This window comes from Streptopelia decaocto (assembly GCF_964273445.1).
Source record: "Streptopelia decaocto genome assembly, chromosome: 3".
Taxonomy (NCBI): domain Eukaryota; kingdom Metazoa; phylum Chordata; class Aves; order Columbiformes; family Columbidae; genus Streptopelia; species Streptopelia decaocto.
This window is the reverse complement of record NC_138656.1, coordinates 51887598-51912042: the sequence shown is the minus strand read 5'-3', so window position 1 is coordinate 51912042 and position 24445 is coordinate 51887598. Positions and strand designations below refer to the sequence as shown.

Sequence of the window (24445 nt, the reverse complement as noted above, 5' to 3'; positions counted from 1 at the left end):
TATAAGATGTCAAAAATGTCATCAAGGTATTATTTAGCCCTCTCACATTGAAGAACACTGAGGATTTTATTGCCTACAGCTGCAGCATGAGCACATACTCAGAGATGCTTAGGAAATTGTGCTTGCTTCCACTATACAAAATGAAAAGGCACTTCTCTCTTATGCACTCCACATGATGATCTTGGCCAAAACCACTCATCAGTCCTGAACAGAGAGCATCCAGCACACTGCATAGTTGAAACTATACTGTGCTATTTTTAAGCGTGATCCAAAAGGTTGGTGGTGTCTGGGTCACTATCTTTTATTCTTTATGCATGAGAGCATCAGTAAGCACAAAATACAAAATCCAACATCTGAGTTCTACTGAGAGCATGACTAGACAACTAAATCTGTGAGCTGCATATATCCTGTCCTTGGATGCTGGTAAAAGGAATCCCAAAGTTGTCACTTACTGTCTTTACAGAAGCAACTAAAAGTCCTGGTATTGCTCTTAACATATGCTACTCAAGTCACTGTTACCAAAAGTATTATCAGTGCCATGGAAGTTAACCTCACGTTCATCACACATCACCATTCATTGTCTAGCTCAGTTTTGTTCAACATAAAGACATCTTACTTCACCGGTAGGTTATCAAAGCACATTAGATCAAACAGTCAATTTAGACTACTCTAGTAATTGAAACACTCCAAGAAAACTGGAAAAATATGTAGCTTGTGGTATTTGGCAAGATAAAGTAGTATGTGAAGGCAACGGATATTCAGAGAAAACAAACAAATCAACAACAGGCATTTCATCACTTCAGAATTAGTTAGCTCAAAGAAATTTACTTCTAATTCTGTACTGGCTCAGTATAGTGGGGGATGCATGTGTGTGTGTCTACATGTTCCAGCGAATTTTCTGGTAGATTCTGCTTTAAGCATCAGTTGATACTACAGTCTGCAATTTAGGCAAATCCTTAACTAGAATTATCTGACACAAGACCTCTTGCTTTATTAAATCATGTTTTAACTTTATTATGCTATGGTGGGTAGATACCTCTTCCGAGCTGTCAGCAAAACTCATTTATTGTGGCTAGGGTCATATTTTCTGTTTTGAACCAATTCATTCATCTGGTACTTCAGTTTGGCCAAGGCTGTTAATGTATTCAACTCCACTTGGTTTCAATCTGTACATAAGAAATGAATCTCCTTCAGATTTGACATTCCTTAATAATGTATTTAAAGAATAACTGTAAAAAGAAAGAAATCTTTAACTTTTTTACAGACTTCAAATTGTTTCCAAACAAGACAAGTAACCACTTTTTTGATTGCAAATGCTAGGTTGGAAAGCTGAAGGAATAGTAAACTCCATTTGCAATGCCAATTGTGTTACATTAAGGAACAATATCACTTTTATCCTTTCTTATCACACCAGAATTCACTGCATTTTGCAGATCATCCAGTAGCAAACTCTTTTCCTGATGGATATTCAGTACTAAGTCATTTACACCAATTTATTTCAGTAACAAATTAATTGCAGCAGCACCGCAGCTAATAAAGCACTTTCTAGTTGGTTTCCGCATTTCTACACAGCTCCACAAAGAATAACCACAGAGCCTCTGCTAGTCCCTTCTTTGAGCTCAGACTCAGCAGAATCACCTCTGACCCCTTTCCATGCTGACTGCCTGGCCAGGGAAGAGGTGCTCTTTGGTGAGCCACGAGGCAGAAGAGGGCACTTGAGCTCTCACTGAGCTACAGGACACTGTTTTGGGGTTTCCCCTCTGCACAGATGCCAATTGTGGTAAGACTGGTAGGAACTTCAACCCTCAAGAACTTTACTTATCTGTCAAATCTTTTTGAAATTGGTCAAGAGGGTCAATACTTATTCTAGGCTGCCTGATAGGCAGGCAGGCAGACTGACCATACAGGCTGTTTTTTCCTATAGAGGATAAGAAAAATAGTCAGTTTCAGCTGAATTCATACCCTTTCACATTCATTTTTAGAACTATTAATAAAATTTTAATCACTAAGTATTCAGATGCTTATCTCTTATGGATCTAGCTTTGCCAGTAGAAAGTGTGATTGTCCACAAAGTAAAAGGTATACTACATTTTGAAATAAAGTATTGAGATGTTTTCCCCTCCCTTTTTTTTTTTCTGTCCTTGTTGTGAATGGAAACTGTGTGTTAAGGGCATTCCAGCAACACTGTGATAGAAGAACTTCAGTAAACATATAAACGCAACCATTCTTGCTAACGAAATGACTCAGATTCTTAAGCGTCCCCAAGACACAGTCAACTGTTTTTATTAGTAGTAGTAGAATTACTATTTTATATTTTTAAGGACAAATGTATGCTAGATGTCTATTTTTCTGCTCACATCTGTCTCACCATTATCCAGAATTGTAGCCTTTTACAGAACTACTTTACATAGTATTTCTTATTACTGATTGATGATACATTTCTTGCCAGTACCAGATACTTCAATTTAGAACCAGGTTGTATATCTATATTTTGTCCTCATTTTTTTCTCTAATTATGAAGAGCATTTTTAATTAAAAACAAACATATAATTACTGGGAAATCCTTAAACATTGATGTAAAAGTAACCTTAGTACTTTCAAATGATTTCTTAAAAAAAAAAAAAAAAATCAGTATCCATAAGAAGTAGATAGTTTACAGAACAGGTGATGAGATGTGGAGATTTCTATCAGTATTCAGGTCCAGGCTTACCACTGAAAATGGAAACTTATTGAGCAGATCACCATACCAATCAGTGTCTGTTATTGAATGTTTATTCATGTGAATGCTGTTCCTTGTGAAACAAAAACAGTGTCATTGGTACACAAATGTAGTTGACATATAATTTGGTATCACTGTTCGAGAGGCCAAAGATGTTTGTCCTCTTTCATTGGAAGCATTATATTGCTAGGTGTTTCACACCATATCTGTTCAGTTCGTACTACATTTTCCCTTTAGTGTGCTGTGTGTAAACTAACTTCACTTCTTTTTCCAAAAATAATTTTTAAAATGATTAATACATCCTGGTTAGATAGCATACATTTATCCCCTGTCATCTTCCTTATGTAACCAAAGTATCGTTTGACTTTCAGTATGTTTTTACTTCAGGACAACTGAGGGAAATATGCAGACATAATCATATTCCTAAATAACACCTGAATACACAGAGATTTTCTAATCTAGAAAAAAACAGCAAAGTATTAACACATTAATTCTCACAACACTCCTACAGAAAAACAATGCCAAGAAAGCATTACTATGCCCATTTCACAGACTGCAAAAAAAATATGTCTGTTTTGCGGGAATGGTTTGCTCAGGGCCACAAAGTAGAAATAATAATCATAAATCAGTATTTCCTTCCTATCAAGCTTTAGCTAAACATGACCATCTCCCTTCTCTAAGCATACAGTCCCCAGCCTGCTCTCAGAAACAAATCAAATGAAAGTAGCAATACAATCCTAAAACCTCTGAAAAAAAATAGATTAATAATGTAGCCCATAGCCTGATACAGCTAGAGTCATTGAAGGTTATTGCTTCAAAAAGTGCTGGAAAAAAAACAAAGAACAGGCGGTTGTGTTGATGGATTTCATCTTTAGTCCCATCACTTGTTTCTGTTCTCTTAGTAACCTGCACTCCATGACTTTTTATGTCTACTCTTAATGACCCTAAATCTTCTGAAAGTCAGCTCTGCTAGAAATGTCAAGCAGTGATTCAAAAAATGTTCACTATTCATGCAGCAACAACTGACTACAAACACAAAATTCAGGATGCAGACAGTTTGTCTCAGGACTCAGGCTTATCTGAAATACTGGAAACCATGTTTGTCACAGTTTTTTAACCAAGTAGAAACCACAGAGCGTGAGCCTACCTCAAGAAAGAGTCTCTAAGATGTGTGTATTCTGATGCATCAAAAGAATTTAAAAAAAAGAAAAAAAAAAGTCATTTGATTACACTTTTTCTCCATTACATACATAAGCACTCCACACTGCCATAAATGAAACATTTCCCAGACTGCAAAGCATAAAGATTCTTCAAAGCAAACATGCATGTAGCCAGGACTGATCACGGTCAGCAGTTGTTCCCAGAATTGTGGTCAGCAAAGCATGGCAAATAGTCCTTACCTTGCCATAACCTGCCATGATAACAACTCTGCATCTGTAGCCCAGCACAGCACTGCAGTCCCTCCCTCACCACGTACACTGGCACATCAAGCATGTTCTCTGCACACAGCAAGCCTTGCAGCAGGTCCTGCTTCTACATGATGGTCTGGTGAGCAAGAAAAGTTAGGGGACAACTGATGTGGAATAATCACAACTGCAGAAGAAACTGATAGTTATCTAAACCTCTGTGTTTGAAACTCTGACAGGCTCACTCCATTATTAGAACCTGTTAATTAGTATATGTGCTCTGCTTTTCTCTCTTGTACTCTTCTTGGCACATAACAAACAAAAAAAAAGTGTTAATTCACCTTATAAATTAACACATACACAATTGAGAAGCGTTGTTTGACCAGTTTCATAACACTTAAAACCAAATCCTAGGCTCATAGCTATGTGAAATTGTCAGCCAGTAAGGATCTTGTATCACATATCACAGTCATAATGTGTTGATGAACAGTTTTTCATTTTGGTGCAACTATGGAGACTGTCAGGTGGTAATCAAGAAAGTGCTTAGCAATATTTTCTTACTTGCACTGAATTCCAAAAGAGATGGGAGGTGTCTGACAGGAGACAAACCAAGAAGGAAGAAGACGTGAAAAAGGAAATTCTTGCCAGTCGGTTGACCAGAATCCGTAGAAGATGCAGTCATAGTGGCTGTTGTAGATCGCAATTTATTTCAGGACAGGTATCCAAGTTACTTCTGGGTCTTTTTGATAACTCTTAAGCTTCTTGCTCAGAACACATTATTTCCCAGCGTGACAGCTACAGCAGACTTTCAAAAGAGCTAAGCACCTAGAGAAGAATCTAGCCCTATGGATGCTGAGCAGTTCTGAAATCTCTCCTGCACAGCTAAAATCCTGACCAGCATGATGCTGGCTAAACAGAAAGAGGAGGAGAGAGAAGTGATGGTTTTCCTTCTCAAAGTAGGAGTATTTGTGTTTAGTATACTGTATTCAGCAGTATTTGTGAGCCAGCCATATGTGCCTACCAAATGTACTGTTCGGCTCTAGCACTGCATCAAAGAGAACTCTGCATTGTGCCCCACAGAGAATCCCGACCGAGGAGCAATGGGACCTTCCCTGGAGAATGAGGAACCTGGGCAAGCTCTATCTGGCCAATAACACCTGAGTAACTAATATTTGAAATGGCATCAGCCAGTTTTATGCAAATAGCAGCCTGAAATATGTTGTTGCATGTTGTCCAACAGAGTCTTTCTATACTAATAAAAAGAAAAAAAAAAAAGGTAACACAAAAGCAAATGTTCAGTGTTTTCCAGATTTTGAATGGTAAAATTGTAACATTGGGAGACCCTTCGGAAACAGTTGCTGCTAACTACAGAGTGATGATGACACTGATAATATGCTGTCTTTGCTGCAAATATCACCCTTTGTTCCTCATTATACAGGGCCACTATTTATATGCTTGTTGCAGCCAAGGTTCAGCTTCTCCTGTAGGTCAGAGCAGAAGATTACTTAATTGCACACTTTTATGACAGAAAATTACCAACTGACATCTGCCTTTGTATTAAAATATGTCTGCCTTCCATGTAGCTATGTTAATTGCATCAAGTATGTATAGTCTGTATGTTGGTGTAAATGAAAACTACATCATCTAATTTTTAATACAAACAATAGATAAAGGAAATTAGTCATACTTTAAATTGAAAAGTTAGGACACTGTTCTGCTTAGTAATTTGCAATGTGTACTCATATCATAGCTGATTGTCAACATGAAGCAAAATTACTTTTCTGTTACCAGAAATATTAAACCAGACCTTAACTCTGATATAGATAAAAACCTAATCATAAACCTAGTTCCTGTTGTCCCTCTAAAATAGCCTCAAGGTTACTGCTGATATTCATTCTGTTTGAAAAACTTCAAATACTAAATTTTAGAAGCCAATATAAAATGCCTATCACTTTTCAAATTAAAAAAGAAATGGAAGGAAAGTTGAATACAGCACATCAGCAACAGGCTCATTCTCTGCAGGCTTACAAACTTCAGGAGCTCTCTGGCGTTTGGCACAGAACCATAGAATGGTTAGAGTTGGAAGGGACCATAAATATCATCTAGTTCCAACCCCATTGCCATGGGCACAGATGCCAGGTTGCTCAAAGCCTCATCCAGCCTGGCCTTGAACACTGCCAGGGATGGGGCATCCACAGCTTCTCTGGGAACCTGTTCTAGTGCCTCATCACCATCATGGTGAAGAATTTCTTCCTTATATCTGACATAAATCTACCCTCTTTAGGTTTATTTCAGTTTAAAGCCATTACCTTGTTCTATCACTACCTGCCCTTGTAAACAAGTCTCTCTCCAGCTTTCTCGTAGGTCTCCTTTAGGCACTGGAAGGCTCCTATACAGTCTCACCTGGAGCCTTCTCTTCTGCAGGATGAACAACCCCAACTCTCTCAACTTGTCTTCATAGGAGCAGTGCTTCAGGCCTCTGATCATCTACATAGCCCTCCTCTGGACTCACTTTAACAGGACCTTGTCCTTATGATGGGGGCCCCAGGGCTGAATGCAGTACTCCAAGTGACGTCTCACAAGAGCAGGGTAGAGGGGTAAAAATCATCCCCTCGACCTGCTGATCATGCTTCTTTTTATGCAGCCCAGGATATGGTTGGCTTTCTGACATAAGAGAACTCAGTTGTCCTCTGTCACTCTACAGAAACCACAAACCAAAACGGAGTCTAGAGGTATGAAAACAGTTGCTCAAAGCCCCAGAGATACATTTAGTTCTCAGGAGATCCCCCTCTTAACCTTCTGTGAGGACAGAAGGTTCTCCAGCGCTGTTGACCCTAGCTATGATCCAGGACTTGACCTGTTCCTGAAGCACCACCCTTGTGTCAGTAGCCCCCACCACAACAGTGGTGAAAAGGAAACTCACTGGAGACAGCTTAAGGCTTTGCTTTCTCTGTGAGTCCCATATTCAGTTTTTCTCAGGGATTGTCCAGTACAACTTTATATCCATCCTATTTCCAATATCACTTGTCTCTCCACTGCTCAGAACAGTAACTCTCAGCATTTTATTGTAAAAAATAAATAAATAAATAAAAGTACAAGCTGGTTTGAAATTATTAGAGATTGAATCAGTTCTCAGTTAAAGGAACTAAGATTCAAAATTCAGCTAATGCCTTCAAAGGACCAAAGACTATGCACGACTAATTTCATAGTACCAGAACCTCCAGGAAAGAAGTGCTCTATACCCTACTTCATGCCAGGTACAGGCTTTAAACATCACTAGCATAAGACAGCAAGAATTATACCAACAGGAGCAATAGCTTTGCATATCAACCGTCTCCACAGATTTTTGTACTGCAGTGGCTGTATCATCTCAGAACTGAACTATGAATCAATGGGAAGATTTATGTGTGCAGGGTATAGGTTCGATAAGCTGGACTTTGTGGAGTGAAGCTACGGTAAAAAAGGCAGCCGTGACACAGAGGAAAAATACAAGAATCTGAGGAAAAAATAAGTTAGTGAAGGTGAATTGAGTCAGTAAGCATAACATGAAAATGATCAAGTCAATAAAGGAGATGGGCACGCACACAGCCAAAAGAAAAAGGAAGTGTGAGATGTTCAGTAAAACAAAAGTCCAGACATAATGTTTAAGTGGGAAGGTGTGCAGGCCCATTTACAGAACTCCTAACCTGACCTCTCACTCTTTGCTGCCTTTTTTAAACAAATCTGTGCAGAACAAGAACATCATCCCTGCCCTTACCCATACAACCCCAACAAGAAATGCATGGATGGAAACAGGAACATTTCCCAGAAGACTGAAGCAATACAGGACAAACGAAACTACGCCAAAAGGTGACATCCAGCTCTCATCTACCTTACCAGGAATCGCTATGTTACGAGGGGTTGGGGAAAAACGAGTTTGTTGTTTCTTTGCTGACAAGCTTCCCTCCTTCCTCAACAATAAAACTGTTGCTGTCAGCACAGGATCCTTTCCTGCCCTGAAAGACAGAAGCCTTTCACGGAAAATCTGTTTCTTTCTAGCTCTGTAAATGTTTTCAAACTTCCATGTCTGATGCTAGATTCAGAGGTCTGGATTTCTCTTGCTTGACTTTGGAGTCATGTTGCCCCTGTAGCCAGTGCAGCCGGAGAGCAGGGAGACAGAGGGATGGACAGGTGCCTTCAGAGGCTAGCCATCTGTACAGAGCTCAGGGTGATGGCTCTCCTGGCTCAGGTACTGCAGGAAAAGCCTAACCTCTAACAGGAGGACTGTGAGCCTGAACAACTGCCTCTCTGGTTCTTTCCTCCTCTTGCTGATACAGTATGTATCATAGAGCTTTTCTGTTGTAACGCACATTTGCAGCTGCTTGCTAGGGAGTTGTTTAAGGAGTACTCACTCTGTGTTCTCCTCATGTACATATTTTTATTGGTATTGATGAGAGAAGCCATCATGTAGTCACATACCTTGTAACGTACATCTTGAGTCCAGTCTCAGACAGAAACTTTGTATTTTACACAGAAGTGCTTCACACTATTACAGAAAACTCTCTTTTGCCCTTTTAGTGAAGACATCAGCCACAATTTTGACTCCAAAGACTTCTCATGTATTTTAGATAGTTTTGTCAAAGATCACAAAGTTCCTTATGGGTGAAGAGAAATCTGACCTTGAGTAAGGATTTGAAAACCAAGTCACTGTTCTAGGGGAAGACAATGCAAACAGATGGTGGATTTGATGTACTCAAGGTATTCTATGCTGCTGAGAAAGCATGTTGCAGTGTTCTGTACTTGTACGGACTTGAGTCTATATAATTATCATACTGTGTTGTTGTAGTTCACGGAGGGGAAAAAAAAAAAAAAAAAGGAGATTTGTGTTACTCTCATTATCCATAAGAACAGAATGGAGTCTCAGACTACTGAAAATGGTGGGAAATTTTGATTTGTGGAGTCACTATCAGCAGGGATTTCAAAAGCATTACTAAAACTACAAAGAAAGGGATGAATAATACATCTGCTGGAAACTACACTTATGGGGAGATCAAAATTATTCACCAATTTGGAAAGCATGGAGGGTTAAATATTATGACTATTTTGACAGTGTGTGGTAGAAATAGTTTCAATATTTTCAAAATAAGAACATTCTGACTTCCTATTTTGAAATAACATATTTGTTTTGAAATGACACAACATTGTTCAGTATTTAACAAAAACGTTTCAGGTTGGCAAAGAATAAAATTTTTCTTTCTGCTGAGAAAAGAAAACAAACTATTAAAGTAATTAAAAGTTCTTTCGGCTTGTTGTAAGCACTGCCTCCAGAATGTATAGTTCAGCCACTAAACTGCTACCAACTGCAGCATAAATTGAGTTCCTATATTGTAATCCCACAATAAGCAGATACATATCACCTAGAGCACTGTACAGCTGTTTCTCACTCTGTACATTTGCCCCTATCATTCTGCTCCCCATATACCCCATAATGGTCAAGAGACCCTGGCTCCTTCAAGAGGGATATAAATCGCTACTTACCTCATGGGGGCATTTCAGTTACACAATAGGGCTCCTTCTGCATCTCAGTCTGAAAATCTGTGGCAGTTTCATTTAAATGAATCACAGAGCTTTATATTAAGTTACATAAAACAGGGAATAATGCAGTCAATACAACAGTTGGCATCTTTTTTTTATATTAAATTCAATTTATTCTTCCAATGTCTCCATAATATCAGCTTTCACTATGCTGTAAACTTAGGTGCTAACAATGTATGAAGTTTCTTTTGGAGGCTGTCAGGAGTGAAGAGATGGAGAATCTGGACAGGTAAGGGGCAGGTACATGTAACTCTACTTACCCATGGACACAGAGACTGATTTGAGGTTAACAGGAAAAGTAAATTTCAATCCAGTAAAATACCTGGCAATGAAACAGCAACACTTATACCATAAAGCCTAGTTCTACAGTGGGAACTGTGATCTCAAAGTCAGATTACACGGAGTCCTGAATATTACAAGTTGCTCACAAAAATAGTTTTCTCTAATCCAAGGGCTCTGGCTTAAGGAAAACTTAAGTTTTCAAAAGATGAAAGGTTAGATTTTGTACTACAACTTTCATTGGCTCAAGCCAGGAAAAGGAAGAGCACAACTTGAGGTAGTATTCCATCACTTTGCAGTATTGGGTTTTGTTTCTCTGTCAGAGAAACTGAAGATTTACTCAGTGCACCCATTCAGTCTGAAAGAACCACAGTGCCTTGATACAGACACTTTCTCCTCCAGATTCCAGGCCCACTTCTCTCCATGGGCTTCAGGTCAAGTGGCACAGCTGCTCATGCTGATCCTGAACATCTCCACTTAAGCAGTGAGGCCACAATGCCATTGAAATGTCAAAATGGGGCTTTAGTAAGTATATATAATTTATCCTAACACCACAGCAAGTCTCTTTTTAAAATAGAAAAATAATCCCCCCCACCCCCTCTTTCTTATACATTATTTCCTAAGTCATTTTTATTCAATTTTAAAATATTATTACTATTTACATGAGCTGCAGTTGTCACCAGCTAACCCAGTTATGAGCCAAGGTACCCCTGTCTATGGCACTGCACAGACCTAAAAGATTGCTCCTTCCTCAAAACATCTGTAGCTTACAGAACCTTAAAAGCCAGGCATTTCATTAGAAAAAGACATGAGAAAAAAACATGTTATGTCTAACATAAATGATGAAAATTAATCCATGTATACCCCTGTTTCCTTTTCCATTTGGAAGACCTGATTCAATTAAAAGCCAGCAAATGTAAAGCACACAGAAAATATCCTCTTATATTCAGATTAACATGTGGAAATCACAGACGCCGCTGAATTTTTATGGAAGTAAATATCTTAGGAATCTTTAAGCAAGAATCAGATACTAACAAACAAGCACAACATCTGTAATTTCCATGCCAAGGATTAAAAATTGCAAGTAGTGTCAATCATCTGGCTTGAAGCAAGTCAGTCATCAGGTGCTCCCAGGAGATGTTTCTTCACAGAGGAGAAAGAAAAAAAGTAAAATATCTTCTTTGGAATCACAAGCACTGGATGTTCACCACTGACAGAAACACAGTCCTGGAACACATGGACATTTTTCTGTTTTAACAAGTAAGCACTTTGTATTAGAAAGCTATTCTTATTTCACACTCACTTTAACAGTACTTGCTTCAGAGGATTATCCATGATACACAGCACCATGAAAACAGAATTCGGCCCTTGGTGTTTTACTGAAGAGTTTCAATATCAACAGAAGCATTCTTGCATTGAATCCTGATGGGTTAGCAGTCCACCATTTTCTTCAGTTTGGAGTCATGATTCTTCTTCCATTCAATTTTTGCAACTTACCGAGACAGCTTGTTTCATGTATCTTAATAAATCTCAATCTGGATCAGAATAAATAATCATTGCCTGAAGTGAAAACTATCACTCACCAACTCTTTATTATGTACAGACTCTTATAACTCATCCTCTCCCACTTCCCCAGTTTGCCTATAATGTATGTTTTCTTTCTCACATTCTAGTACCACTTCTCCTTTCTTAGCCTTTTAGCTTTCCTGCTTCTTAATTCTTCCTGCATCTCTACAACTCATACCCTGCTGGATTAGTAGGTTGTGCAACTACTTCAGTCAAGTCTTCCCATCCCACAAATATAAAGGCAAATGGAAAAAAGAAATTGGTCATACTTGGACAACAGAGCTCTTGAGACATTATTGTGCTCTAGCATCCTCGATTTCTGTTTCCATGCTTACCAGAGAGACAGCGGCAGGTTTCTTGTGAAGACTTCAAACTCAAATTTATTTGAAACACATGCAGATTAACACATCTAATTTTGTACTCTGTGTATTCCTTTGTAAATCAGTCTGGGCACTGGCCTTAGCAGTGGTACTTTCTATAAACTTCAGCATCTGGTTTGTTTGCTTACATTACGTTACCTCTTAGTGAGTCTTCATATCTATTCAGCTTGTAACTCTGACAATGATCAGCTACCAGGCTTGAAGTTGGAACTGCTCTGCAGTCTTTCCCTTTATACCATTACCTATCCTCAGAGTTTAGTTTTAAAATTTTGTTGATAACATGTGAGAACAGATTCAAGTCATTTACCTTTACATAATTCAGGTCTGTAAAGGCAATAGCGGTTAATATGATAAAGAAAGTTTCATACTGTGTTTTTTTAATGGCAATAGTGAAGCAAAGAGCAGAACAGCTGAAAACAACAAAAAGGCTAGTCTTACATAGATGCACAGCTACTTTTGAGGTGTGGGGGAGCTGTGGGTTTTTTTGACTGCTATTGCACATCCATCAACAAAAAGAGAATACAGCATTCCTAAATTGTTAGGTTTATTTACTTATGGCTTTGGGTGAGACTTCCAAAAAAGGGTTTAGATAGCCAATCTGCCTAACATAATAGGAGCAAATTGGGAAGGCAGCAGAAGATTGTGAAATTAACCTGTTTCTCAATTATCTCTGTAATATGAGTAGGATTTTCAGGAGCACCTTTTGCTTATCTCTATTTCTGATTAAGAAAATGATAAAACTCCTCACAAAAGGAAATTATGCCAACAGTGCAGACCTTTCACTACAAAAAAAAAAAAAAAGCCCCATAATGGTGGCAGGTGCTGTAGAGTTCAGTATTTTAATAGGCAAGAAAGTCTTGAGACTCAGGTACATGGGGACAGGAAGGTGCAAGGAACAAGATGATGCATACAAGGAACAACTAAAGAATGTAAATAATGTATAACAATAAGGAGGCAGTTAAAATTATATTCAAATATATATTAGAGGAAGAGCAGAGAAAATTTAGAGATTACGCATTACAAATAGCAACTTACAATGATTCAACCTGCTGTGAGAAATCAGCAGAAATCATAACTGGAATCACATTCAGGTTGCTGTTTCTGCATACAGAAGTGCTTAAATCTGACCTATTGTGCAGTTTTTCTAATCCTCATGTTAACATGCAAGAGCTGAAATTCAGCCTCTTACCAATGCCTTCTTTGGATTGAAACAAAATAATTCAGTTTTATTCCGTAAAGCAGAAAAATAACACAATGCTTTTCTACTAAACTAAACAACAGTAGTATATTTTTCTTTCTAATCCTGACTTTTATTGCATCCCTCCAGTCTTTGAGGAAAATAAGGCCATGAGGAATGAACTTGAACTTATTCCCCACAGAATTAATAAATATAGCCAAATTGCCAGCATGGAAAATAACTGTATAAACCCTAGGTACCAAAGCTTACCCACAAATAGCTTGTAGTGAATAATGCATATGGTTCAAAGTCAGTTAAAATAAGTGCCAGGTCAGTTATCAGGCAACAGTGAATTTGCAAGGCTTTGAAATTAAATTTTTTTTTTGGTTCTTCCTATCTGAGGTAGAAATGACTGAACTAAGATGCAGGTAGCAATGACTGAAGCGAAAGGTGGGCAAGAGCTGTGCAGTTCTGTGGTCTTTCAGACCTACATAAAAACACACTGGTAATACTTGCAAGGCAAAAGTAACATGAAAGAGCCAGCTTTAACTTTGTGAAATGAGTTCTTGACATCACGTCAGGTCCTAAGACACTACTATGCCTACAAAATGAAAAGAATTTGCCTTGGCTAAAAATTTCAGCAGAAAAGCAACAGACTAAGGATCTATCAGCATGGGCCAGTTGCCTGGATTCCAGTCTAATTTCACCTTCAGAAACATTATGTATTTGGCTGTCAGATCACAACCTTTGCATGACCTAAAACTTCCACATTGTGTGTTCATATAGATGCTTCAGTGCTAGTCTCCCTTCACATGAATTCAGCTCCTCAGACTGCTAAACGCTGGGTGCACTTTCCAGCCTTGGAAAGGCACTAGGGTTTCTCCAGCAAGGCCATTAAGTTGAGGGCATTTATGAAAGAAAAGGGAAAAACTAATGAAAATTGGGTAGTATATGGAAAGTATATGGAAATACATGTTCTTTCACCACAGCATTGTACCCTGCTTTCAGTTTGCCTTCTCTAGTCAATGCACCAAAGGCTTAAACCAGCAGTAAATTGCAGCAGTGAAAATGCAGACAGCTGATTATCCACAGGAGCTCTAAAGCTTTTCAGTCATTGCTTTACAGGATTCAGTAGAAAGGTGTTTAAATTGCAACCTAAATTGTTTCTTTTCCTTAATATGCTGGTCCCTGCCAAAACATGTGTCCATTATATGAACTCAGCTCAGCCAATTCTGATTACCTTCAGTCAATAACTTACCCTTAATGGCAACATTGTTTAGTTATCCAAGGACTGGAACTGTTATTAACAGTGATGATATGTATTAATATATTGGAGCAGAAAAAATTATTTTTATACAAAGTCTGGGCAGGAAACATGAAAATAATTATTCTTAAATAGTAACAATGAAATGAAAAAATGTATCCCAAGAAACATTCATCTTTAATTTCTGGGGTTTTTCTTAAAAAAAAAAAAAAAAAAAAAAAAAAGATTATTTTACTGTTTAGAATTAACAAGTTAAACCTGAAAAAATTATGAAGATTTATATTTTGTGGGATGTTTTTGCTCTTTTTTTTTTTTTTACTAGAACTACATTAAGTTACATTTCTATTTGAGCACTGAAAAGCAGCAGAAGTAAACTACAGAAATTCTAAAGTTCACAGTATTAGGGTCTTATTTTAACTGCTGTCCGTAGAAATATGCTTTGTTTCCTAGCCATTTCTAAAGAATCCCAGCCACACACAGACATGCCTGAAAACATCTGGCCCTAAGTAAATTATGTAAAGACCCTTGAGGTAGCATCATTCAGTATGATTCATTCACATAGAAGTACAGCATATTCTTCCAGGTGTGCAGCAGCCATCCGGCTACTGATTTCTACAGAGGCATGATAAAACATGTACTGCCTGATCAATAATCCATCAACAACACATCTACAACATGAGTCTAACATCCATATTAATTCATAGACAACAAGGAGAAATTGAACTGATGCACTTTTTCTGCATTGGAAGATTTTGCAGAAAATTTAAAGATAAATTATTTCTGTCAAGGCTGTTCCTTCCTTGCATTTTGTTGGACGTTACTAGCTTAGATAACTCTCTCTGCAGAATCCACATCAAGACAACTTGAAAACACTGAACCAAGTTTTGGCTTTCCTTTGTTACGTAAGAAGCATAAATTGCCTTAGAATCATGGAAGTTTTTACCAGAAATCCATAAAGAAGGGGGTTATGTCCTCACAAGTTTTACCATCATGAGGTTTAAGCCTCAGATTTTGTATTGTGCTTCAAGATACTTGGTTGTGTGCTTTTGTCTTCCCTCCTATTCCAGTGACTTAAGGAAGTGAAAAAGAGTATTACTTTGCCTTGACAATCAATTGCAGTACAAATTCAGAAACAGGAAAATCTCAGTCCCTTTTCTCCTCTCAATACAATCAACATTTATGAAAAAGGTACATTGACTGCTATTAAAAAGCGTACATTGCCTTCAAACAGGTTTTCACATGTCATATTTGTTAAATCAGCAATCCTTCATATCACTGTAAAAACTGTGTATTTACCTTATTAAAATATCTGAACTTATATATTTGTGTTTTATTAATTAATACTGCTTCCACTTTAGTGTTACACGTATTCAATCTTTGTTGTATTTACTTTTTGTAATGTTTATATTAAAAATCCATACAAAGATATCTATACTTCTAAATAATAGCCTGGATATGTTTTTTTCTTTCAAAGTCCTGTATAGAAATCAAATGGGTGATCTATGACCATTGTCCAAGAACAGGAGATACTCAAAGCTGCATCTAATCTACTTCTTACCACAGATAGTCTGCAAGCACTCACAGAATCACAGAATTACAGAATGTTAGGGATTGGAAGGGACCTCAAGAGATTGTCTAATCCAATTCTCCTGCCAGAGCAGGAACACTTAGATGAGGCTACACAGGAACGTGTCCAGGCGGGTCTTGAATGTCTCCAGAGTAGGAGACTCCACAACCCCCCTGGACAGCCTGTTCCAGTGTTCTGTTTCCCTTACTGAGAAGTTTCTTCTCAAATTTAAGTGGAACCTCTTGTGTTCCAGTTTGAACCCATACAGCTTAAACTTATAATTTCACCTCTGCGTGGCCTACAACCTTAAATCCCTATAAACCTGGCCCTTTCGGGAAGTCTTTGGATACCCAAGCATGTAAGGACAAAGAATTCTAAAGTAAATATAGGAAAAATCAACCCAGAAAGAAGATTGTGATGAAGGGTTTGGGTTTTTTCCTGTGTCTCCAAGCTATTGGAGATCTAGTATTTCCTGTCTGTCAGTACGAATGTCTTTTTGACTGTTAGGGGAGGAATTTACATGGACTGCTGGAACACAGTCTTATACTTGTTAGTGATGTGATCTCTTTCTTCCAAAGTGGATTCACTTTAGCAAGCACCATACTGGAAATCACGTGTTAAAGTCTTCTGTTAAGAACTAGGAATAACAAAAAGAGACCATGGCTGAAATTCACTATTTTGTATCTATTTTTATTGCATAAAGCAAAAAACTATCTCATGTTGAGTTACCAAAAAAAAAAAAAAAAAAAAAAAGAGCAGGGAGGGATGTTTAATAAAATTGAGTAACACTTACAAAAGCACAAATACCTCACCTACAACTCCTGAAAATGTCATCCTCATTAAAAACACTGAGTATATCCATAGAAACATCTAATGGTTAATACATGTTTTTAAAATTCATTCTGGATGCCCACATGTGGAAGAGATAAGTTTGTTTATATCCAAAACCTAGTATACCTCATGTCACATAGAAGGGAGAAGGAACTGAACAGACCAAAGGAATTAAAAATAGCCCACTGCAACACTTAACTCCTATTTTACAATCAAAAACAATAGGTACATTTCTTGTATTTTCTCGTCTCTGAATATACGAACATTGTTCTTATTGTTAAGATCAGCACAGAAGTGCTCTCAAAAATCCCAGATAAGTAAACCTTAGTCTTACATCTAACTTGCCATCACTATCAACAAGCAACAGCCATGGAATGGCTACTGGTGAGATCTAAGTACAAACTACAACGAAACTCAAATCAAATGCAGTTCCGCTCTACTGTATCGCTATTTAATTGGCGCTTGACACGTGATCCCATTTTAACATGGATTGATGTTATTTTAGGTTAGAGGGTAAACAAAACTTGCCATTTCATAGTCTTCTTATATCATGCAATGCTGTTTTCATCCACACTAATTATAAATTCTCATCATAGTTAACAGGTGTGAGACTGCAACTATGAATTGAACCATGAATGAATAAGGAATACAAATTTGTAGAAACTGACATGTGCTGAGGTTCCAGACTTAGTTATGTATCCTATTACCAACCTTGATAATGTTCAGAAAATTTGCTGATGTTGCCAGGTGGGACTATCTTCATTGACAGTACTTTGCTTAACTGCCAACTTCAGTTAGACTTTGAAAGTATTTGAATATTGATCATGAATTATTTCAGTGTTTCATGGAATCTACTTGAATTTTAATCCAGCAATTTCAGTTGAAACCCAGCTAAACCTCTGATTATATCTGAACACCTATTTAAATACAGAGTCTTCCGCTAACTTGGATCAGCAGCAACAACAGTCTTAGTAGCAGTCATTCAGAGCATCTTTGGCCATGGAAGTACCAGACAGATGAAACAGTCCTCTTCCTGTTGTAAACAGCATGAAAAGTAAACCTCTTGCTACTTAAATTACTGTCTTCCTATTTGTCAGCATGCCACTTGTGTTGTCATCTTTATTTAAGGTTTTCAAACCACCATGAGTTTTAACACTGAGACTGCCCTCACCCCAAAAAAACAGCACATGGTATGCTAGTGGTTTGGTTTCTATCGTATCCATTTGGCAATGCTGGATTACTACCAGTTTTCTTAGCACCACATTTCCACTCACAGCAAGCTGGCACAAAACACTATCATGAGCAACACTGTGTGATATCTACTATTTTTGCCAGATTTACAAGGCCCAAACCTATCCTGCATAATCTAGGCTAGCAAAGGCAGGGTTTATTTTTTCCCCACTTACTGACTTCTTTGTAATCTTGTAGGTACTTAAAAGTAGCTAATCATATTATTTTGAAAATGGAGTTAAACAAATTGGCCCTGCAAAACACTTCAGCTTCTTTGGGAGAACATGGACATTTCTCATTGATTTTTCATAAGCATGGAGCAGCCCCTGTGGTAAAAGAAGACACTGTACATTGGAGACACAGTACAGCACCATTCTTTCAGCTAGTCTAACTTAAAAGAACAGTTTAATGGTCATCTTCTTTATGAAAAACATCCCAATCTAGCAGCAGAATATTCTCAGTCAATTTGTAGGTAATGCATGAACCACTGGCACCAGGAACTCTTCTGGGAAGAAGAGGTAGGCAGTCTTTTTAGCCAGATACGGAAGGTGGTATTTGTGATACTCTGTGTTATTTATTATATTTGTGATGTCAGAAATGAATGGAAGAGAAAGAGAAATACCTGTCATCATGCTGATGGAAGTGCAACTAATGTAATTGGTGGTGGATTAGCCTTGGTCAGCAACCAAATGCCCACCCAGACCCTTGCCAACTACCCTTACCCAACAGGACAGGGGTAGAAAATAGTATGAAAAATCTCATGGGTCAAAATAAAGACAGAGAGATTGCTTAACAGTTACCATCACAGGCAAAAGAGACTCAAATTGGAACAAAGTAATTCTATTTATTACCAATAAAAATAGATTTGGATAGTGAGAAACAAAGATACAAATTAAAACACCACCTCTCTCTGTGGTGGTCTGCTTCCCTTGGGAATTTACAAGATCATCCCTGAGGAGTTATCTTGTCTTCACATTCAACAGGAGCCACCTGCAGAAGTTTTGGATTGTTGCCTCTTGCAATTTCTTTGTCTTTTCCCTGGTCCCAGCTTCTGGGCTTCCTTACCTTCTAATTCCTGACTTACAACCTCAGTATTCCAGCATCTGAGGAACCAGGTAGCAATCCATTGGCCTGGCTGGCAGAGACAATCATTCCACACATCTCAAAGTTCACTCAAGGACCAGGTGATTTCTGCCTATAGAGTGATTTCTGTCACCTCCTTCTCCTGTTGCCTTGCTGAAGGAGCAGGTTCCTGAGCAGATTCTTCCTCCTCCACTACTAATCGATGCTATGGAGCTGTCAATTTCTGCTTCCAATTTTTCTTTTTGACTACTGGGGTGATTACTGTAGCTAGGGTTTGGGTACCTATCTTAACCACAGCGTCTCAGATGTAGAGGCCCTCCTTCCTCTGCTTTGATGGAGCCGAACAGAGGCTCAGTAGTCACAGTGCTAGGAACTGATGGGTTTCATTCAAGTAGGCAAGGCACTCCTCTCAAGTGGTGCACCAATTCAATGGGATTACATGCCTGTTCAGGCTTTGGAAGGTGATAGCTGCCCTAGGCACCTGCCCAAATCATCCCATACACCTTGCCACCCAGAGATTGACCACATCAGGGCACATTTCTCTGTAAACTCAATTCACCAACAACTTGCTTACTCTTGTATCCGGATGAAATCAAATTCCACATATCCAACATCAGGACCAAACGTCTTACATTGACAACAATACCTTGACAATTTTTTTAGAAAGTGTGAAGTTAAATGACGAAAACATCATTAATCTTGACTTGTGAACAGTAAGTGGTCAGAAAAAAACTAATCGCACTACGCATCATAAAAGCTCTGTCAGCCTATGCTAAAATGATTTTACAAGATATAGAAAAAGAACTGACTTGGCCTCTGTCATGCACTGGGTTCACAGCAAACAGTCCAACTGTATCTTCACAGCCCAGTGTCCAAACTTTCAGGGGAGGTCACCGTACCAACACTTAAAATTCATAGTTCTGCAACAGCCCATAGAGAGATAGTCATGGAGACCATAAAACATTGGGAAGCCTACCAAAGGAAAGTGGTACATATTCAATTTCCAAGTGTTATATTGAAAAATATCATGTGCACTAAAATATCCCTTCCTTCCTAAAATTCCTCATACGTTTACACAAAGAATTATGTGTAGGAGTTTGAGACATTGTCAAATTGCAAATTTCCTTTCCAGCTATTTATCTAACATGTTCTTCTCCAGTGATCTCAGAGTAACTCTTAAAATTGGGGATTTAGTTTACATCTTTCATTTGCTTTGCATTACATAGACAGATGCTGGAAAGTCAGTTACATGCCTTGCCTTGGTGCATCATCCCAGGGGATATACAGGAGATTCATCCATCTTGCAAGATCCTCACAAAACCTAATTGATGCTTATTAAGTAATATGAAACCCAGTGGCCTGCATAAACATGATTAGACACATGATGTTGAACATCTTTCTACATAATCTCTTCATGTGAAAATTAATTCCTGCTAAAAAAACCTATAACCTGTGTCCCATAAGAGTACAGTTTATTTTCTTAGCGTAATGTTTACCTTTGGTTATTCCTATACTATTCTAATCACTGTTTTTATACAAAGCCATGATAATTTTTTGCCTTCGCCTTTCCCTTTGATTATCAGCCACTTTTAAAAGCTTTATCATCCTTAATTCCATATCTTGTTTTTTTTTACTGAACTCTCCACTACATTTGGACACCGTATCAACTTCAGAACATCTGCCATTCTCCCTCAGGCAGGATTGTAACTTCTTATCCTGTATTGCCTTAATCCTAGCTTCCCTACAGATTCAGAAATCGGAATTCCCTTTCTTCTCATTAATACTACAGACTCCCCCTTTCAGGAACAAAGAAGAAGTATGAACTTCTAGTTAGATCTCCAATCTGAATTTGAGAATATTGGCATAAATAGCATTCTAACTCTATGCCTGAGAAGAGCCAGTCCATCCCAAAAAATCCCCAGTATATAATGAACCAGTCGAGGCTCAGTGACCCTGTGTAATTCCCAATGTATCATTCTCAGGTTCAACTGAAGTCAAATTTGGTTCCCAACTCTCTGATACCTTGAATTTAGTCAGCTAAGCTGTTCTTGACTGCTTTGATCAATAGCAATATTGAAGGTATAGCAGGAAGAGAGCTGTTTAGCCAGGTGTCCCTTTGTAAAGACTTCCTCTTTACAGTGAGTCACAGCAGAGTATGGGGTTGGTACAGTGTGGCTGATAACAAACCTGTGGTAAAATTAAAGGCTTTGTTTAGCTCATTATTGCAAAAAATCTTGATTTCACAGTCAATACCACTTTCCTCAATTAAAAGAATGTTCTTAAAAGGCTTTTTGTTTTTTGCTTAGCTGGGTGCTTGAATAAAAAGACTAAACAGTGTGTCAGAGAGATGTTAATGTGTGCCTTCGTTCCTGTTTGTGTATAGATGACCAAATTCATAGCACTGCAGTTTCACTGAAACGTACTTCTGAATAAGTTTGCTAGATTTGCCATTTTCTAAAATCTCTTAATTAGGACAATTCAAAGAAAATGTCTTTTCTTTTAGTTCTGCAAGCACATATAAAACATGTGCAAGCCCTATAGTACTTTTTGTTTCAACCAGCTGTTGGGCACAATCCAGAATGTGCAAAGGAATAGCCAGCCTGTTTTACAATCAGAACAGCCCACCCAACCCTAAAAAGGAGTCGCCCATACTCAATTATCAGAATAAAAGAAGAGTATGTGAAAACCTATCTGAAAAAACATGTTGTGATTTCCAAAGAAATCCCATTATTAACATTTAATAGGTGAGAATTTCTGACAAAGCCTCAGAACAACATTGTTGGGCAGATTCTGAGACACATAACTGAACAAAAGAGAGTAGCATAATGCTGGGTAAAAGTTTGTAGTCAAAATTTCAAGCCAAAATATTCCACACATCCATGGAGGATTAAGGAAATGACCTAATAGGAAACTAAGATTTGTACCACCAAAGTACCTAGTTTTGGTGCTTAATGTGAGAGACTGATTTCCTTTCGCACTCTGTCTGGACAGTAACAAGAGGGAGCAACAAAAGCAGGTGAACAATAAGACATCACTACAGAGTTGCAATATATGAAGAAAGCACAGCATTGCCCAAGGCTGCAGGGCATTTACAAAAAGACCAGGAATGCTGTCATTCAGCCTAATTTTATCGTTTCTTCTGTTCACTGAAAAAACATACTTAAAAGATGTCAGTCCTAAAAAATTCCATTATTCATTTCAAATGATGCGTATTGAATGATGCAGATGAAAAGTACATGTACAAATCTAGAACACCTTTTTCAATACTGCCTCACTCTCCCATTTTAATGCTGATGGTTTTCCAAATGTGCTCTATCTTATCTACACACCCTTCTAGAAATACAGTCTCTGCTCCAAATAGATTGCAATCAAAGACTGCAACAAAAATAAATAAACAATTGAAGGAGAACCATTGATTGCTTTCATATGATTACTTAGGCCAGATTAGCTATCTGACTCAGAAATCATGATGGCATTGAGCAATGCAGTCAGGAAAAGACCAATATTATAGCACAGGGCAAAAGAAGAGCATCCCAGTCACGACAATGACAGACAAAGACTTTAGAGAAAGAAAAGGACAAAAAGAAGTCTGATAGATCAGAATGACAACAGAATAAAAAGGCAACAGAAGCTTAGTGGGTATGAAGACAACTGTCAAAGACTTTGAAGGAATGATGTTTAAACTATAGATAAAAAAGAAACAAAAAGTAAACAGAAGGATTAAACAAGACATTATCAACCTAACAGCCAAGATAGAAAATGTCAACCCTCATCGTTTGAACAAGATTCATTGAAACGGAAAACCAGACATTAAGGCATTGCAAAACCAAGGTGAAAGTCAAAGAAGCCTCAAAATAAGAGCTATCACAAAAGTGCAAGTGTGGATAGACTATATGCGATAGAACTAAAATGGCCGTATTTCAGTGAATATTTACAAAGATAAACTCTAAAAGAAAAAAGCAACCATTCTCATTTTGATAAAGACAATATTGCCTGTCCCAACATGTTTGCACTGTTATCTGATAATATAAAAACACATGTACATATTGAATTGACCATCAGCATGTTTGATGTTTTAAAAAACAAACAAGTCTGCATCATATCAGTGCCCTAGCTTTCAATAATAAAGACCAGAACAAAGTGTACAAGTGCAAATACCAGGTTGTAATCATAAAACTGGAAAAAGTTCAAGTAATTAAAACCATTTGATAATTTGGGGGTTCAAATTATCAGGACACGTCTTTAGTGAAACACATTAAATTCTGTCATGTGTCACACTTCCAGATCATATTCTGAAACCAGAATTCTTCACTCCCTACTTTGGTTCTAAAATCTGTGTATGAAACATTCCCCTAGAACCTGCAAAAGCACAAGAGCACTAATGTCATATACCCATATAAAAGAGTTAGCAATTAACATCTACTTTAGCAAAAGTTAACACCACCGATCTAGCTGACATACACCTTCATACCCCCTTCCTGAGATCTGCTCTACCATCTTGTCACCTCTTTTCCTTCATTAGACAAGTAAATATGGAAGTTCCAGGTAGCCTGAATTGCACAGTTCTGAAGTGAAAGGACTGCCTGCAGGACGAGGAGTAGAGAAGAGGCAGAGAAGTCACACTTGGTGCCTTACCTTCCAATGAGCAGGAACTCCCCAAGCACTCCCAGGCGTCTCATGGCAATGAGCATCCCCCTCACTGTCATTCCCTCACAGAAGCAAACCACCACTCTTGCCTTGGGTAACCTTTCGCGCAGCTTGCGGAGCAGGCGATCAAAGCTCTTTTCCCCGGCGTTGCTGTAGATCTTGTCAGAGTGAGCAATGCAGAGACCTTCTTGGGCAGCCAGCTCTTTGAAGGCTTCCATTCCACTTTCCCCATAATTTCCTGTTGAAAAAAAAAAAAAAAAAGTTTGTATTATATCATGGTTTTAACTAATTAAGGGGTGTTGTAATGAGAAGGAGACGGTTTTCCTCAAAAAAAAAAAAAAACAACAAAACAAAACACAACAGCCAGCATTAGCAGAAGGAAGAGCAAATAAGATCCACCAATGTGAACATACTCAGAGTTCAGTGGAGCGACAAGATATCCATGTGTCAGTAGCTCTTAACTGACCTGGAGACTGCAAGTTTCTTTTCTTACATTGATTTAACAGTGGATATTAAAGGCAAACAAGGGATAGACAGGTAGGAAAGGGGGCGAAGGCAGCTCAAACAGTAAGAATAATGTTTTAGCAGCATGTCTATGGCAAAAATCACAATTGTGCTAGTCCAGGAAAACAGACACAGTAAAGAGAAAAAAAGGATTTAATTCCAAGCCATTCTGTAGCATATGCAGTTCACGGTCATAAAAATGAATGAAAGTTTGTCCT

The 24445-nt window shown here is 38.1% G+C and overlaps 1 protein-coding gene across 2 annotated transcripts in view; it reads right to left on the bottom strand.

Annotated features, from left to right (window-relative positions):
- GRM1 (glutamate metabotropic receptor 1) overlaps window positions 1–24445 on the bottom strand; it is a gene marked incomplete at both ends in the record, with an annotated part of 180172 nt that overhangs the window by 118241 nt on the left and 37486 nt on the right. For both annotated transcript variants that reach the window (XM_082048651.1, XM_082048652.1), the window contains one exon: window positions 23712–23961. In XM_082048651.1, coding sequence (XP_081904777.1) covers window positions 23712–23961 — 250 coding nt within the window. The remainder of the gene's footprint in view (window positions 1–23711; window positions 23962–24445) is intronic.